Source organism: Aricia agestis, chromosome 19 (assembly GCF_905147365.1).
Source record: "Aricia agestis chromosome 19, ilAriAges1.1, whole genome shotgun sequence".
NCBI classification, from domain to species: domain Eukaryota; kingdom Metazoa; phylum Arthropoda; class Insecta; order Lepidoptera; family Lycaenidae; genus Aricia; species Aricia agestis.
In genome coordinates this window covers 2,085,366-2,103,199 of record NC_056424.1, presented here as the reverse complement: position 1 = coordinate 2,103,199, position 17,834 = coordinate 2,085,366, and the positions used below count along the sequence as shown (strand labels likewise).

The 17,834-nt window shown below is 38.9% G+C and overlaps 2 protein-coding genes across 2 annotated transcripts in view; one reads left to right on the top strand and one right to left on the bottom strand.

Annotated features, from left to right (window-relative positions):
• The window catches only part of LOC121736349, a 39,401-nt gene extending 25,148 nt beyond the window's left edge, over positions 1–14,253 (bottom strand). The window contains exons 1-16 of the mRNA XM_042127490.1: positions 13,804–14,253; positions 12,203–12,331; positions 11,661–11,796; positions 10,898–10,977; positions 10,371–10,478; positions 8,978–9,057; positions 8,416–8,498; positions 7,577–7,709; positions 7,044–7,168; positions 6,476–6,595; positions 5,746–5,860; positions 5,042–5,108; positions 4,265–4,400; positions 3,771–3,855; positions 3,415–3,481; positions 3,170–3,237 (exon numbers count right to left, since the gene is read on the bottom strand). Of these exons, the coding sequence (XP_041983424.1) occupies positions 3,170–3,237; positions 3,415–3,481; positions 3,771–3,855; positions 4,265–4,400; positions 5,042–5,108; positions 5,746–5,860; positions 6,476–6,595; positions 7,044–7,168; positions 7,577–7,709; positions 8,416–8,498; positions 8,978–9,057; positions 10,371–10,478; positions 10,898–10,977; positions 11,661–11,796; positions 12,203–12,331; positions 13,804–14,082 (1,811 nt within the window). The 5' untranslated portion in view covers positions 14,083–14,253. The remainder of the gene's footprint in view (positions 1–3,169; positions 3,238–3,414; positions 3,482–3,770; positions 3,856–4,264; positions 4,401–5,041; positions 5,109–5,745; positions 5,861–6,475; positions 6,596–7,043; positions 7,169–7,576; positions 7,710–8,415; positions 8,499–8,977; positions 9,058–10,370; positions 10,479–10,897; positions 10,978–11,660; positions 11,797–12,202; positions 12,332–13,803) is intronic.
• A 450-nt stretch (positions 14,254–14,703) lies between these two features.
• On the top strand, positions 14,704–17,476 carry LOC121736361. The gene is made up of 4 exons (XM_042127521.1): positions 14,704–15,117; positions 15,602–15,692; positions 16,005–16,123; positions 17,180–17,476. Exons 1-4 carry the CDS (start codon positions 14,979–14,981, stop codon positions 17,353–17,355), a joined length of 525 nt encoding a protein of 174 aa, XP_041983455.1. The 5' UTR covers positions 14,704–14,978; the 3' UTR covers positions 17,356–17,476.
• The last annotated feature ends 358 nt before the right edge of the window (positions 17,477–17,834 follow it).

The window sequence follows — 17,834 nt, the reverse complement described above, 5'->3', positions numbered from 1 at the left end:
TATAGGTGGTATTTATGCTTTGATTTAACTTTAACGTTATTTTATTTAATACAATATTTCTTATTTACCCTTTTAATTAGTTCCCTAGAAATATTGCTATACAGAAATAGAAATCTGGGGTACCATAATATTTATGAACCATCTATGGAGTTTGTTAACGATTGCTCAGTGCTAAAATGTAACGATATTACTTCCTATTCAAGTAACATTATTGATCATTATTACTATGTCGAAGGGTCACTTAATCATCATCAGAATCTCTACTATTCATTTCTTTGGTTCGAGTATTATATTTTTATGCGACCATTAATTACATTTCACAAATGGAATCTAAAATAAACATCTATCGACTCCGTACCAAAACTAAATGTTTTAAAAGAAATGTTTACCTTAATTCATATGACATCATTTCTATAACTGAGACTTGGTTTGGATGGCATACATGATCAAGAACTTTTTGATAGTCGATATGTAGTCTGGCGTCGTGATAGAGATTACTCCTTAACAAATCAAACACTAGGTGGCGGTGTCCTTTTAGCAGTTCGGCGAGACTTCGCTGCTACGGGACGACCAGAATGGCACACAACTGCTGAAGACCTCTGGGTTACAGTCTCTCCTAGGAAAGGATTGGTATCTAAGATCCATTTATGCACAATTTACTTATGCAAACAAAATGAGGGATTCAGCTCTAGTGAGCAGCTAGATAACTTCTCAAATAATTTATTTGACGTAGTCAATTCATGTCCTAATGACAATTTCATTATATTAGGAGATTTCAACCTCCCGTCTATTGAATGGCATCCTCAAGGAAATCAATTCGCAGCAAGTAGCTTATCACTCACCAGGAGTCATATCAATTTCATTGACACCCTTGCTCAGTGTTCACAACGCTGTCAAGTTCGCAATCACAATAATCGGATTTTGGACTTGACTTTCTCGAATTGTGAACTTGCTATTCATGCCTGTGACGACCCATTAGTCCCTGAGGATATACCCCACCATCGATCGCTTTGTATTGACCTTGTGCACAGCTCAGTTTGTGATTTAGATACAAAAAGGAGAGAAAAATACTTTTATAAAAGAGGTAACTTTGATGAAATCAACAATACATTAAATTCAATCAATTGGCATAAATACCTAAAAAATAAGCCTTTGGAAGATGCTATTAAATACTTTTACGATAAACTATATGACCTGCGAAATTCTCACATACCGCATAAAATTACCACCCCAAATTATTATCCCCCCTGGTATAGTCCGGCTCTTAGAAAGGTATTAAAAGAAAAATATAAGTACCACCGTAAATATAAGGTCTATGGCAACCATAGTGATTACCTCTCTTTTTCACATCTTAGAAGAAGAGCCAAATCCCTTGAACGCTCATGTTATGAACAATATATTCAAAGTACTGAGAATGCACTTACTAGTAACCCAAAAGTTTTTTGGTCTTTTATCAAAAATAATTCGAGAACCTCATCAACTTTTCCCTCCTCCATGAGCTATGATGGAGAGATAGCTAGTTCTGGTGACAAAATTTGTGACCTTTTCGCTTCATACTTCCAAGCAAATTTTCTTAACTCTAGTTCCTCCGATGGTAATATTAGTACTGAAGCACTGCCAAATCATAGTTTCATTGGTGAAATTGAAGTGAACCCCAAAAATTTACTGACACTTCTAAAATCAGTTAATTTGAATAAGGGCGCGGGGCCTGATGACATACCTCCCCTGTTTATTGTCAAGTGTGCCTCGAGCTTAGTTACTCCCTTGTTAATATTATATTCGCGGTCCCTAAATGAAGGTTATGTACCAAATATCTGGAAGTCAGCATTTATCACTCCGGTGCATAAAGCTGGCGACAAGTCTTGTATAAAAAACTATAGGTCAATATCTAATTTGTGTATTTTTGCAAAACTGTTTGAACGTATCGTTTATAATGCGATTTACCCGTCGCTTAGACATTGGTTTATCTTGGAGCAACATGGGTTTTTAAAGTCTCGGTATACAACTTCTAATTTAATTCTAGCTTATGATTATATTAGCTCCAACATGGATTCTGGTGGTCAAGTAGATGTAGTATTCACTGATTTTTCTAAGGCCTTTGATCGTATTGATCACTCTATTCTTCTTCAAAAGTTACTTCTTGCGGGAATCCACGGAAACTTATACCGATGGTTCACTTCGTACATTAGCAATAGGTCTCAAGCTGTTGCTATCAATGGATACATGTCAAGGTGGACATTGGTGCCCTCTGGAGTACCGCAAGGTTCACTTCTGGGACCTTTGTTATTCGCAATATTTCTTAATTATGTCAACACGTGTTTCCGCTATTCTAAGTTTCTATTATATGTGGATGACAAAAAATAATGAAAAATGTCAGTTCACCTCTTGACTGCCATCTTTTACAAGAAGATTTGGATAGGTTCAGTGAATATTGCATTAGGAATAAACTAGGTCTTAATGTATCAAAATGTTATGCGGTAACATTCAGCCGTAAGTCAAATTTAATTAATTATACTTATAACCTTAGAAACAAGGAAATAACAATCAAAAATTCTATGAAGGACCTCGGAATTATAGTGGATTCTAAATTAATATTTGATGATCATGTTAATTACATTGTAAATAAAGCCTCTAAAGCACTTGGGTTTGTTATCAGTTATTTTAAATCTATTAAGGCCATCAAAATTTTATACTGTTCATATGTACGAAGCATCCTGGAATATGGTTCCGAGGTCTGGAATCCTTCTTATGACATATATAAAAATAGAATTAAATTAATCCAGAAACGCTTTCTAAGGTTTCTTCAGTTTAAGTGCCACCCTAACCTTCCTAACTATGAGGTTTTCTGAATAAAATAAAAAAAAAATACTATAAGTAATATAATTAAATATAAACACAAAGGCGGATGCTATGCCGCGATTGTTTTCAACCAACCGAAAACCAGTATAATTTTTTTATGAAATAAGGGGGCAAACGAGCAAACAGGTCACCTGATGGAAAGCAACTACCTTCGCCCATGGACACTCGCAACATCAGAAGAGCTGTAGGTGAGCTGCCGGCCTTTTAAGAGGGAATACGCTCTCTTCTTGAAGGTTTGCAGGTCGTATAGGTATATGGTCGTATAATGTTACTATAATGGATAAATTAATTGTTAAGATTAAAAACTCACTTAGCGCCAGTCCCTTCGCCCTGTTGCAACTCCCTACCGCTGTCCTCCGGTAACACCTGTATAGGCGCCTGTTGGATATTTGAAGCATTATAAAAAAGAAAATTCGTATTTAATATTAAACGACGAATCAAGGCATAAAACTTCATATAAAATGTCAAAATTCCTATAAAACTCTGTGCCTCGTTATTTTGATTTAACTTTAGTCGGGTTAAACTTAGGTTCTTCTAAATACGACATTAAAATACCTTTTCGTCAGCCCCTCTCGTGTTGTTAAACTCGTTCATGGCTTGCATCATACCGAAGAAGGAGATCCTAAAACAAAAATTATAAGTTAATAAAAATAATAAATAAATATATAGCAGTGTAATTAATATTTTATGACTTTTAAATTGGTCGCATTATAATGTACGAATATAAGAGGAGTTCCGCTCACTCATTTTAAATGGCTTTGAAATTAAGTTTATAGTGAGCGGAACCTGTCTTATATTCGCAGAGACACCTGTCGCTATTCTTTACAAACGAGTTAGCAATATTCATGCTCTTGAGGGAGGCAACTACGTAAGGAAGATATTCCACGTATTCTGTGACCGGATTCTGTTACCTCAACAACTGCTTCCTCTGCTGCGCGCACAGCGTCCGCGGCGTCAGGCAGTCGCAGCGGTGCTTGTAGCCATCCCACGCACTCACTGTACAGACAAAACATTTCAATTTGTCGCTGTTAATCATTTGCGTATTTAAAACCATCCCACCAAAAAGATAAATGTAAAAAAGGAGAGCCAAGTTCAATACAAACATTATGCTTGTCTTTAGTTTAGTTTGTGTTTAAGTTTTGTTAGAAGTTTGATAACGTTTCTGTCAATATTCTGATATTACGCGTGCAACATGTTAGATTTTGGTCGGATTATTCAGTGCTAGTAGCGTCCGCAGAGGACCTACCGACCTTTGTGTAAATAAAAGAATTTTTTATTTTATTTCTGAGTAAATTTGAATTAAATTTTTTCAGAAAGTCTACGTGATGACCTACCACCGGTTCGGGAACTAACCCAGCGACAAGAACCAGCGTAAGAAACTCGCAATATTCCCTATTGTACTCACGGTCGTGCGGCGCGGTGCGCGCGGCCATGTGCGCTAGCCGCTCGGCCGTGGGGCGGCGCTGGTGCGGCGCGAGACACCGCGCCACCGCCCCCGCCCAGCCGCCCGCCCCCTCCGCCCCGCTCGTCACCAGCTCCACCTGCACACATCAATCAACCAAATCAGCCTATATTCGTCCACTGCTGGACATTAGCCTTTCCATATAGGCCACCTGCACACGGGGAGACAAACTTTTAAGGTAATTATTCTAAACATATACCCCCTTACTAATAAACGCTGTATAAGCTTTGAATAGTTATACAGTGTTTTGTCTTCTTCAATCCAATTAAAAATGTCACTTGTGTGACAGGAACAAAACACTGTATAACTATTCAAAGCTTATAAAATGTTAATATGTAATAGTTTGAGGTTTCGTTTGTACGTTTTTATCGAACATACAAAGAAGTAGCCCAATAATGTACCAAGCAGGTAAAATTTTGTAATTATTTAAGAGTTTACAGTCTGCTTCGGTCACAGTAAAGGTAAAAAAGTAATATCAGATTTAAATCTATTTATTTATTCCCTGCATAAGGAACCCTTCTTATGGAGGCCATGCTAAACCACAAACGACGTAAGGATAAAACTGTGCTAACTGAAGTCACAGAACAATAAGTTGCGTAAAAATATTGTACACAGATTTTACCTTCCGACTCTGCACACCTTCTTAATGTTCACAGTCCAAAACTTTGTTAGATTTTTTAACTTGCTAAATAAAATCATGAATAATTAAAAAAAACTTACCTTAAAGTTAATCGTTGAAACTGTCTTGAAGTTTTCTAGTAACTTGCAAAACCTTTCCATCGCGTTTCTGAAAAAAATGTATACGAATTATTTGTTAAAAAATATATGTATTAAAATTGAAGTAGATAACTATTGGATGTTTGTTAGTATTACAACTATTCAAAAGTTTGGCCAACAAAAATAATATTTGCAGCGAAAATGGGGTGGTCTGTTTAATAATAATAATAATAAACATTTATTCAACATGTACAAACACATAACACCACATTGCAATAAAGATTATGCAAGAGAAAAAATAAGTAAGTAAATGAAATAAGAAATCAAACAGAACATAGCCTAACAAAAAACAAAGAAAAAAAAACAATCAGACGGACATTATTTAAATACACATTTTTAATATCTATCTGGGTACAAAACACAATGTAGTGTAATGCGAATGCTGCCGAAAAGGACCCCACTCAGGTGATGATCGCGGTATAGTACCTACACCGCGATCCCTGGTGTTCTGTGGAGCCTTGTTGTCGTTCGCTCGACAGATGCACACTGGCGTGCAAACTAATTATAATAATATAATATATATAACAATCAAAAGCTGAGTTGGTAAACCATCACACTCAATATAATATAATAAATAAAATAAAACTTAATAAAACTTTAAGCTTTTAATGGTTTTTTTTTAAATAAGTAGTTTAATAGAAACTTACTCTTTCTCTAGGGGCTTGTCGTACGTCCGACACAGGCATATCTTGGTGACGATCTCCTCCGTGATGTCGCTCTGCTGCGCCAGCTTCGACAGGTGGTCGTGGATTATCGCCTCACCTGGTCATTTGTATATTTATAGGTGAATCGAAGTGTCAATAACCTGTATTGATACTTCGATCGCGGATTCCAGGAAATGCTATTGAATTCTATTGTTGTCGCGATCACCGGTGCTCTAATGGGGCTTGAAGAATTAAATCAAATATTATTATTGAGTCAAGAAATTTTATTTTTATTCTTCATCTTAATAAAACAAATGTGTAGGGTGTACGTACGTATAAGTGTGCTAAACGCATAACTACATAATATGCGCGTAAGTACACATTTTCGTGGACGCACATACGTGTGATTGCGTATATACATTATACAAGTGTATATGTAATATGATGACGTATGCATCCATACATATGAGCGTATACGTTTACACGTGTGTTCATACATATAAGCCTATACGTTTCCGTGTGCGTGTGTTCGAACTTAGAGCGTACACGCATATGCGCGTACACGTATACGTGTGTGCACATACCCGCAGCGGAAACTGTGAGGCGTCGCAGCCGCGTCAGGTCCAAACCTGTGCCGCGAGTATACATATAAGCCTATACGTTTCCGTGTGCGTGTGTTCGAACTTAGAGCGTACACGCATATGTGCGTACACGTATACGTGTGTGTACGTACCCGCAGCGGAAACTGTGAGGCGTCGCAGCCGCGTCAGGTCCCAATCGCCATAGGGCTGCGGCGTGCCGGGCCGCAGCTGCAGCGCCCGTACCACGTGCGCCGCGAGCGCGCTGTCGCCGCCTGGACAAGTAAATTCATTTACTATTTATAGATAAATTGACAAATAAAATTTATATAACTATTTTAATAGTTTTTAATAGTTTTTATACGTAAACAGTAACTGAAGTGAATCACTGGGATTCCATAGCTACGTCACCGGCTACATATCATAAACATTTTGAATTGTTTGCTAAGTGAGTTATGACTTGTGACGACTGTGGTAATTATTTAAAATTGACTACGTGGTTACATTTAGGTTGTAGCGAGGTAGGACCTTAAATCATAATTTTCCGCAATTAATTTAAATGTATGTAAGATATTATAGTGTACTGATGTTAACGACCCTTAGGTATATTTATTTGTAGAAAGTCATTAAATCGTTTCTCGTCTTTGGTCAATTTTGTAATTTTCTTAATAACATAACTGTCCTCAAACTCTTTAATTGTTGCGTCAATGTAGTATAGTTTACCGTGAGCGAGAGCGCAAACGAGCGCGCGCAGCAGGCGTCGCAGCGGCCGCTCGTTGTTGGCGAGACCCAGGCACAAGCGGCAGTGGCAGCCGAAACGCGCGCGGTACGACCAGTCCGACGAGTCACTGAAATATAAGGCTTACATTACAAAGGAAGAAATCGATATTACATAATGTTTGAGTGCCTGAAAATGTGACAAAAGACATACGTTCACAGCAACTTCTCTATGATACAGTCTCGTAATTAGCTTACAAAACTGTATGCTGTAGAACTAATTTGACCGTATATAGGGTTCCACCTACGTTAGCAGGCTTAGCATAGCCTACTGTCAAATGGAAAATAATAAAAATACTTTCAAATTTTGTGTACAATTGACACGATTTTCGTGCGTGTATATACACATGAGCAAGGAGATCTCGAACCACGAATGGCGTACTCCTATAAACGTACAAATCAACATCTATGCAGAACCCTCAACAGTCAAGTTATCAGCCCTGCCCACATCTAGCGAATGGGGGTGTGGCGGTACTCACACGTGCGCGCCGCTGCCGACGAGCGTGTACATGAGCGCGGAGATCTCGCACCATGAGTGGTACACGCCCAGCAGCCACTCCTCCACCGCGCGGAACCCCTCCAATGCACCGTCGTAAGAGTCCACCTCCGCTTCTGTAGGATATAATAGTTAGAAACTCACTTTTTCCAATCGGTTAAAAAATATAAAAAACAACATGACATAATGAGAACCAGATGACTGCGACATATATACCGCCATACTTAGACAACATTAATAGCGCGATGGAGCAGTGCAATAGGATTAAGGCTGATTTTAGTCTCACGCAGACTGCACGCCGAGCGTTGGCGCTAATGGCCCGAGATGTATGAAATTCTAGGTAGTGTTGGAATAACGAGTAGCGGTCTGGGCTGATATTTCATACATTATCATGGGCGTAGCGAGGTGGGGCAGGGGGGGGGAGAGAGCGATCGGTCGCTAATGCTCACGAGTTTCACACCTAAACGTGGAGCGGCGAGAGTTGCGGGGTTAGAGGGGAGGCATTCACTCCCAGTTCGCTCGCTCATATTTTTGTTTTTAATTTTTACCTCACCTTCAATACTATTATGACATACTCATAGGATTTTCTTAATTTGCCCCCCCAAACACCTTTGCCCCCCCTCTTTATAGAATCCTGGCTTTGCCCATGTACTACATTATGCTGTCGACGCTGAAGGCCAGCATTAGTTTAAAATCAGCACGGCAATAAGACTCCCCAAATTATTCTGCAAACCATGCTTTCTCTTACTACTGGGCCAAGAAAAAGTGTGCAACATCGGCTATAGTCTAGTTTAGAGTTAGCAGAGAAAATCAAACACTCACCGCAGACATAATGCAGCAGCGCGGCCTCGTCCTCCGGTGTCACTACCGGCTCCTCATATTCTTCTATCACTTCAGCCGTCAGCCTGAATACAGATTAGACATTTTAAAAAACCCATCAATGTTCAGCCACTGAAATATAGCTGAATCTTTCAAAATATGGGACCGACATAGTGCTAACCGTCCATAGATATTCAAGCATGACAATAAAATTATTACATTTGTAGTTCATTTTCGTTTTTTTTTTCTTAGTTTTTTTGCAATGTCAGGGAGGAAGTCTAATTATAATAATAATATAATATATAATAATAATAGGTGTTTAACTCGCGAATAATCTCTATCTAACTTACGAATCACTTAAGCTTTTTTTAGTAAGTAGTTAATATTTTCTTTTCTATTATTTTTAAGGTATGATGTTCATGTAATTTTCTTTTTCTTTTAAACATTGAAAAAAATATAATCAAAAGGGAACGTTGTTGCTGCAACGGCGCAACGCAACAAAACAACGTGGTTTAGTTGTTTTCAAAATGGCGAATCAAAATTTTGCAAGGTTGGTAACACTTACGCGTCTGGCGAGGAGTTAATGTCGTCGTCGTCCATTAGTGGCAGCTCGTCACGCACGCTGTTCTCCGCTGAAGCCAATAGCTAAAAAAAAGGCAAGTATTAAAAAATTACATGGTTGTCTATTGGTCAAAATTGCTCTTAAATTCGTTCACTGAGAACGAGTTAACTATAAGTATTTAGGCGCGGCCTGCAACAAATAGATACATTTATAGTTTATAATAATTAGAACTTGCATGCGGTACCACTGGCAATACTATGCGCCGGGAACCGTACATTTTCTTGCGATAAATAATATAAGTGTGTTCTTCCCCATGGTGTACTATACATCAGTAACATTTTTTTGATGGAAAGCATCTACCGTCGCCCATGGACACTCGCAACATTAGAAGTGCTGCAGGCCGGCCTTTTAAGAGGGTATACGCTATCTTTTGAAGGTTTGCAGGTCGTATTGGTCTGCAAATACTACTGGTGACAGTTAGTTCCAGAGTTCATCAAAATCGGCCCAGTAGTTTCGGAGACTATTAGATGCAAACAAATAAATAAAATAAATAAATAATAAAAATGTTTATTTCAGACTGAAGTCCATAATATGTTAGTAATTACATTATTTTTTATAAAGTACCTATGTTAGTACTCCGAAATGCAGTATGATTAATTAAGATATCTACGGGGCCTACCAGCAGCACTGGGCATGTAAAAATGAATGTGACGCATAATAATTGGACACTCCACTTTTTCACTTATTAAGTACCCTAAGAATGGTATTGGTGCTTGTGCGAACTCGGCTCATCAAAGAAGCTAATCGCTTTCTTATGACGGTTTGAAAGCCATCAGTGTGAGTTTGTGCAAGCATTTGTGATGCGCTGCAGAATCGCGGAAGCCCCAACATCACTCTTAGTGCATTATTATATTGGACTGAGAGCATTGTAAGGCCGCTGCGTGTAGTCAACCCACAGATTGCATGTGTATATAGATTGACAAAAAGCTCTAAAGCAAGGGTGGCCAACACGCGGCCCGCGAGCCACATGCGGCCCGCCGTCTATTACCTTATGGCCCGCGGAGCCGAGCACATTTTTTAAAGTAAAAAAAGTTAATACTAAAATTACCTTAACATACCTACTATAACAAGCAAACAAACACTTCTTTTCTTTTACTTTTAAAATAAAAGCTCTAAATTCTAATAAAAAAAATTAGTATCCGATTTTGACTTTCATTCCAGTTTCCACTACGAGTACTCGTAGTGCTGCCCGGGGTAAAATTCTACTTCCGAATTTCGGCCCAAGTGTCGAAAAGGTTGGCCACCCTTGCTCTAAAGAGTTAAGTTAATTTCTATACTACATCAGTAATGTAAAACAAAGTATTGGTGTATAATATTAGTATGTATGAATATATACCTGCAGTATGTCCTCGTGGCGTATGAGGAAGTGTTCGGGCTCGGGGCCAGCGTCGGCGCTCAGCAGCGGCAACAGGAACTGGCCCATCGCCGGCGCCTCCGCCTGCTGCTACACACGGGGTAAGTGGAGTCAGAGTTAAGAGTAACTATGATTAAAACTAGCTGACGGATGACCCAGTGGGACGGACGGCTGACACAACTGGCGAGGACCGGCTTTTTACATGTCCTTCCGACGCATGGTCATCTTACTTGTCAGACAATCAGGTGATCAACCTAGCCAAACTTGTAAATAACATGTTTCTAACGCGGGAATCGAACCCACGACCTCCAAGTCAAGACCTATGTTTTAAACCATTGGACCAAGAGTAACTATTAAGTTAGTCTCTGACCAAAGTTACTTACAACGAAACATATATCAATCTTCTACTTCACTTTTACTGTGAAACACAATTACCCTGCCAAAATCATCAACCATCCATTTGGCATTGTCACAGTCATGTCAAAATATAGTAGTCACTAGTCGCTTACCGATCCCTTGTCCTGGTAGGCGGTGCAGTCAATGCTGACCATGTCCACGTCCTTCCCCGACGAGCTGTCTGTTGTTCCCGCTGAGAAACAAACATTATTCATTTATGTTAATGTTTAATGAAGTTGCGAAAACAAATAGCAAACCTAGGCCTTCTATTCTTTTTATTGTGGTAAAAGAGAATGTGTGCTACAAAGATGCTGAAAACTGGTGTTGTATATTCGAAAATCGAAAGTTGTATTGTATGTGTAGTCACATTCCAGCCTACAAGTCCCTTTAACATCCATACTTCCATAAATCCATACTATCCATACTAATATTATAAATGCGAAAGTGTGTCTGTCTGTCTGTTGCCTCTTCACGCCGAAACCGCTGAACCGATTTTGCTGAAAGGGGTATGAAGATTTTTATATGGAGCCTGGCCGACCTACTGTCTGCCGTTTTACTAATTTAAGATATTGCAACTTTGGCAGCTCAAATCTTCGAAATCTGACACTTTACGTGGTTTTGTCCAAGATTATTTTTTGTTTGTATTGATTGTAGCTATCCATTTTTGAAAAAAATATTCGTGAACGCAAAAAAAATAAGATAGCGGACTTTTTGTGTGATCGAGTCTGCGGCGCACATACAGTACAGTGTGCCGTCTGCGATCTCCCTAGGACTAACTCCTATCAAACATTTTGTCAAACTAATTTATGTGCAGTTTGCAGTCAGATCATGTGTTTAACATGACTATAATTTGTATAAAAATAACTTAACACTCACAATTGTCATCCAACTCGGTCCATTGGTCGTCGGAGTCGGAGTCGGCGCCGACGTCGGACGCGTCCGACACCACCTCGATGCAGCGCAAGCGCATTGACGCCGCACGACGCGCCGCAGCGCTGCGTCGCCGCGATATCTGTCAACAAACATTATAACACTGAAACAATTCAGAACTTCTATTGTTATGATAACAATGCGGATTTTGGCAACGACGTCTTATGCTCTGACCAAAAAAAATTACGTCATCACTCATACAGCTACTGAGACTGAAATAATTTTCATTCGAGTGAATAATTTTTATTCGAGTCTCAGTGAACTATGGCTCTCTATCATGTCAGCTTCTATCACTCTCAATCATATCAGCTTTTAAACAAAAAATAAAATAAGGCCACCGAAGTTGGTCCACCAGTTTAGATTACTATGTCCCAAACAGACACACAAAGTTTGTCTTTGTCGGAGAGTCATGTCAGGGGTTAAAATCAATATGTTTTGAGGCGAGCATTTTTTTATCAGCTCTAATTGAGCTGAGCTTTTTTTCGTACCTCTTTGCCTTTAGCGATGGGGCGACGTCGCTGCGCGCGCTGCGGTCTCGGTGGTCGTCTGGACCGGCCGCCGCGACCGCCGGACCATGATGACGAGGACGAAGCGCTACCAGACCCCCGGTGCCCGATCTGTGTGAACAAAGGTTCAAGTCAATTTCTCAATAAATGATATTAGTTTTAAGGTCGGAGATCTATCTAGTGTCATTTTACTTATTAGTCCTAAGCTTGTTTTGTTCTGAATGATATTTATAAGGTATGCTTAAATAATTTACTTATTTGTTTTAAAAAGTACTCCAGTGCTACATACTATAAAAAAAAATTTTTGTTTCTGAATTTTTAACAAATATTTTTAGAGTGTCCTACTTGGTGTCCTACTACCAACCATTAGTCGACAAGTGACATGTTTAGACAATACAGTAACAAATTATAATCCTGATAAATGCACCTTATAAAAGGCCATTCTCTGCATTACAATAATCTACAGTACTACTGGGAGTACTAATATCAAAAGTGTATTTAAAATCCTGGCTTTTTGCATGGCAATTTGATAAAAAATACCAAGTTAAATCTGTACAGCAGCTGAGTGAAGGTAATCTCCAGACATGGGCTCCAAAAATTACTAACAACCTTAAATCCAATAATAATTCAATACAAACATTAAATCCAATAAGAAAACTATGATTGTTTGAAGTTAGAGTTCAAACAATCATATATTATGAATATGAATTCACATAAACATTTCAGTTCCTATTTCCTGGCTTAATTCAAAACAAACTAAAAAGACAAGTCAAAGTTACGAGTTTATTTAATCACGCTGATATTGTAAAGGCGAAAGTTTGTGAGCTTGTATGCTTCTTAATGGTACCCAAAGGGTAAAAAGGGGACTCTATTACTGAGACTGCACATGTCTGCACGGTACGGAATCCTTAATGCGTGAGTCCGACTCGCACATGGCCGATTTTTACTTCTTTACCTCTAAACGGCTGGAGAAAATTTGGTATGGAGTTAGTTGATACCCTGTATTAACATTACATAGGCTACTTTTTGCTGTGGGAAAATATTACAATTTATTTTCCCTAATTTACCCGCAAACCGCGGGTAACACCGCAGGGCACAACTAGTGGTGATATAAATTTATGCAGGTCATATCAAATTCTGTAGGGTGATTAACAATTCACGTTTGACTCATATTTACCTTTAAATACTTACCACCCAGTTATTAGTAAACAAAGCATGTTTGTAGCTATCATACATGAAAGTTAGTCTCATCCATTGTGAATCATGCCCCTAGTGCTACTTCAGGACTACATCAATGTAAACAACAAATTATAGGACCCAGATTTTAGAATGCTGACCCAGCACTTGATCAAGTGATCAAGTGAAATGAAATAAATATGTATGTTTATAGTAAAGTTACACTTGTGAACTATTAACATTCTTATTTACATTTTATAGTCTAGATTAAACAGTATCTTAGTATCAACATGCTAATTACTCCAATTAAGGAGTACCTATGTAGTATTCAAGTAGTAATTCACCCATTTGTCAAACCAAAAGGTCAATGACATCGCTGTCATTATGGACTTCCGAGAGTTACTTACGGCGATTTCGAAGAGCGAGGGGAAGCTGTGCTGAGGCTCGTCCGCCAGGCCAGCCAGCAGGCCTAGCTCCGCGCCCAAGTCCGCCAGCTCTGCACCGATGCGGTCAGCGCTGTCCGCATCCCCGAATTCGTCCTTCAGGATGTCCACGATCTCATCTGAAACAGCGGCCACCGCGGAAGCCACCTCGTCGGATGGCACGGTCTTGGCTACACCACCGCCGGCCTCCGACTCCGTCTCAGCACCACTACGGTCCGAACCTTTCGTCATAGAAAACATCATTTGTAAACTTTATCCCGCAGTGAATACGGTGAACGAAACATCTAAATACTCCGTCTGCACTGTCCAATCACACATATAGTTTCAATTCGACTTGTGGAAAACGAAAATTCATTTTTTCCTTCACACCGATAAATCGTGAACTTTTTGACAATACCAATATGGCGGCGGTATTTTTAGGAATTTTCGGTTGTTACCAGGTTTCAAAATTATTATTATTTTATTATAGTAACACAAGAGTCACCCTTGCTGGCTTGCTCAGAGCAAGCCAGCAAGGGTGACTCTTGTGTTATGTGTAATGTTCGTTGTAGAGCAAGTTGCTCTACAACGAACATTACACGGTTATTAATTATTTCTCATTTCGAAATAATTTTCTTTACTTACAATACTAATTATTTAAAACATACTAAAAGTAGCGAAAGATCATATTGGTAAGTTTTAGAAGATGATACAGTACGAAAATCGTTGATCTAGTATTTTAATGCCTAAAATTTCACTGGCATAATGGTCCATATTTTCATTGCAACTAATAACTATACTTATTTGAAATTAAAAAAAACCAACCGTAGACTGCAGAAAATGTCAAATTGACAGTTGACATTGACAAGCATTTTCGACCAAAATCCAAATTGCGCAAACTCGGGAATTTCTCGAAATCTAATTATAAATTTTGTATGAAAATATTTAATGCAGGTAAAATACCGCAGTGCGATGCACGCTTAAAATTACGCGCGTTAATTTGGACACCGTAGCTGCCCGCTAAATTCAATCGAACCCAAAAAATTTTGAATAAAAGTAAACCCATAAAAGTTCATCTCAGGCCTCAGCAAATGATTAATTAATATTTTTAACATTTAAACTAAAGAGAAGGTGAAGTTTTCGTAATTAAATTATGAACTATGGCTGTACAGAATAAAGTTTTATATGCATTTAGAGGATGGATAGCTTTCGTAGCATTTATGGACTTGGGTACAGCCGGCCGCTCCTACATAGAAAGAAGATCATTTCTCAACCACAATGGAGAAAATGAATTAGATGGTGAGTACTAAACTAGTGCTGACTCTATTTACCCTGTTAAGAAAACGAGGTTAACAGTAAAGAAAAAGTTGTCTTCATAATCTAGTGTTCCTGAACCCTGCAGCCAATTTATGATAAACATTGCAGTTCTATCTGTATGATAAAAGCCTTGAAGATAATTTTGGTTGTGGGAATGTCATTCTTAACCCATCAATCCCCAAGCGGCAGCCGGCTGCCGCAAAACAATTAAAAATCTATTGTGTCGGCTATACCTACGATGAAGGTGTTAAGCCACATACTCCATTCAGATTTGATAAACAAACAGTGAAATAGACGTATGATGCTACCAATTTTAAAAGCTACTTAATTGAAAATTAAACTGCAAAAGAGAAATATGCAACACACTTTTCTACTTATGTTTAAATGATGCTGCTGTATCAGATTGAGGGTTTGATGATGAGGTTTTTACAATATAATAATTTTATGATTCTCTTATCAATTTCAGGTGATTACACATTGTCTCGGATGCTTGGTATGTACTCAGTACTGAAGGCTTTGGCGCTCATACACTGCACCCTCTACATACATTATAAGCCGTGAGTATGGATGCACATTTTTGTTAAAATAAAACCTTTAGAAATATTCATAACTATGGCAGTCTTGTTGTGTAAATTTTGTAAGAAATAATGAGAAAAAAGAACATTTCGTAAATTTAATGGTTGAGAGGTGGTATCTTTCTTGTTTATCAAATTAATAAGAGAATGAAAGTCATGATATTTAAATAACAACTTCATTAGTGTCTTATACCATGAATTCTTTTTCGTTAAATTATAAAATGACTGAAGTATTTTAAGAAATTGTAACTGTATAGTGAAATTATATTAGTGAACAAAAAATTTTTCTTTCAGTGTAGTTTCCATGGGATATTGGTCATTGACCCTCACAATAATTCTGTACTTCACTGAGGCCTTCTACTTTCATTCCACAACACTCAACTTTTATATTGTGTTTCCCTGCATATTGAATAGTAAGTATTCATATTATACATAATTATATTTTTTATTTTTATTTATTTTATTGGAATCAGTGGCATGCCAGGAGTGTTTGTTTCCAGTCTTTTATGTTTGGCCAATAGGTTGTTTTATTGTTGTTTTCATCTCAGAACACTAGATGGCGAAACCGAGTTGATTAATCAATACTTTTTAATCCATCCTAAATAATTTACATTCTTTAAAACAATTCTGAGACATACAGGGTGAATGTTTATATTTTCTACATTGAATCTTTAACATTTAACGTTGTTCGTGGCGGCCGAAAAGGAAGATCTTCCGACCGAGCGAGATAGCATGCTCGGTCAGGCCGAAGCCCACTGACGTCATTTCAGACGTTGTATATATCTTGCCGTTCTCCGAAACTTCGATAGCGCGATGCAGGAATGTTAGGCGAATTGTGGGTACCGCCACATCACTCCCCCCCGAAGACCTGTGGTATTCTTCGATGCGCTTGTGTTGTCAGGTGTGGGCCGAAGCTACGCGTGCAATGACCAGGAGAGGGACCCCGTGCTCTGCTTGCTGACCGGTCGTTGTAGCCTATGGCTGCCCCGTTCAAGCCAGACGCGGGTTCGACCGGCGCGGACCTCCAACGCGGCTTATGGTCGAGGCGACCCGGTTATGCTTGATGTCTGCTGACGTGGTGCGGAGGGGCGGGGAGTGTTGATGATGATTAATGTCCAGAAGGATGCGTGTTCTTGTCGGTGGTCACCAATTTAACGTTGTTCGTGGCGGCCGAAAAGGAAGATCATCCGACCGAGCGAGATAGCATGCTCGGTCAGGCCGAAGCCCACTGACGTCATTTCAGACGTTGTATATATCTTGCCGTTCTCCGAAACTTCGATAGCGCGATGCAGGAATGTTAGGCGAATTGTGGGTACCGCCACAAATCCATTACTCAAGAAGTGTCATGTTGCTATATAATATTTCATAATTAATTATTATTAGACCAGGCTTATCAATCTTTAAAAATTATCCAGGAAAAATGTATTTTACGGTGTTACAAATGTACGATGTGTACTTATCATTTTCAGTTATCACATTACTGGGTCTGATATATCTGCCTTCAAAGTTGAAACTCTGGGGGACAATTCCTGGGACATCGGGAATGGACAGGGAAGTTGACGACGAGAACACGCAAATCCTGCGACAGATGGGCAACTTCAGACGGAGGAAACCTGGCAACCCCATCAAGAACAAGCACGTCTGATAAACGAGCGGTTAGTGCACTTCACGTAGGGGCCTTTATAGTTAACACATTGATGTACCAGGTATAGATATTGTCAAAACCATGAGCCCTCATTCGCACTAGCGCTTTTGCAATTGGCGTTTGCACTATTTACACGAATTATATACACACGAAAGCATTTTTGAAACGGCGCTTCTTTATCGAGCACTGTCGAATTTTCGACGTTGAGTGTTGGCGTTAAATCACCGATTATTAAATACGTAGTCACTACGTATAGCGCTAACGTCAGGTTTAACACGACGCTTTTGTGCTAATGAGGCCTTAGAGGTGGCATAAGCAATCTGAAGTTTTACTTCTTTCATGATTTTACCTTTAGTTAATTTGTGTCGTCAAAACTATGAGACGTGATTTGACCTGTAGTTGAATGCGATATATTAAACGCTTTTATCGCGTTAAATGCACGTACCTACACTACGCAGCGCCGCGCGTACAAATAAATA

What these genes read in the sequence shown, in the direction of transcription:
- LOC121736361 (XM_042127521.1), top strand. Translation starts at nt 14,979, where the DNA reads ATGGCTGTACAGAATAAAGTTTTATATGCATTTAGAGGATGGATAGCT. An exon ending in TGGAGAAAATGAATTAGATG is followed by an intron (nt 15,118 to 15,601) that starts GTGAGTACTAAA and finishes TATCAATTTCAG; the next exon opens with GTGATTACACATTGTCTCGG. An exon ending in GTTTCCCTGCATATTGAATA is followed by an intron (nt 16,124 to 17,179) that starts GTAAGTATTCAT and finishes TATCATTTTCAG; the next exon opens with TTATCACATTACTGGGTCTG.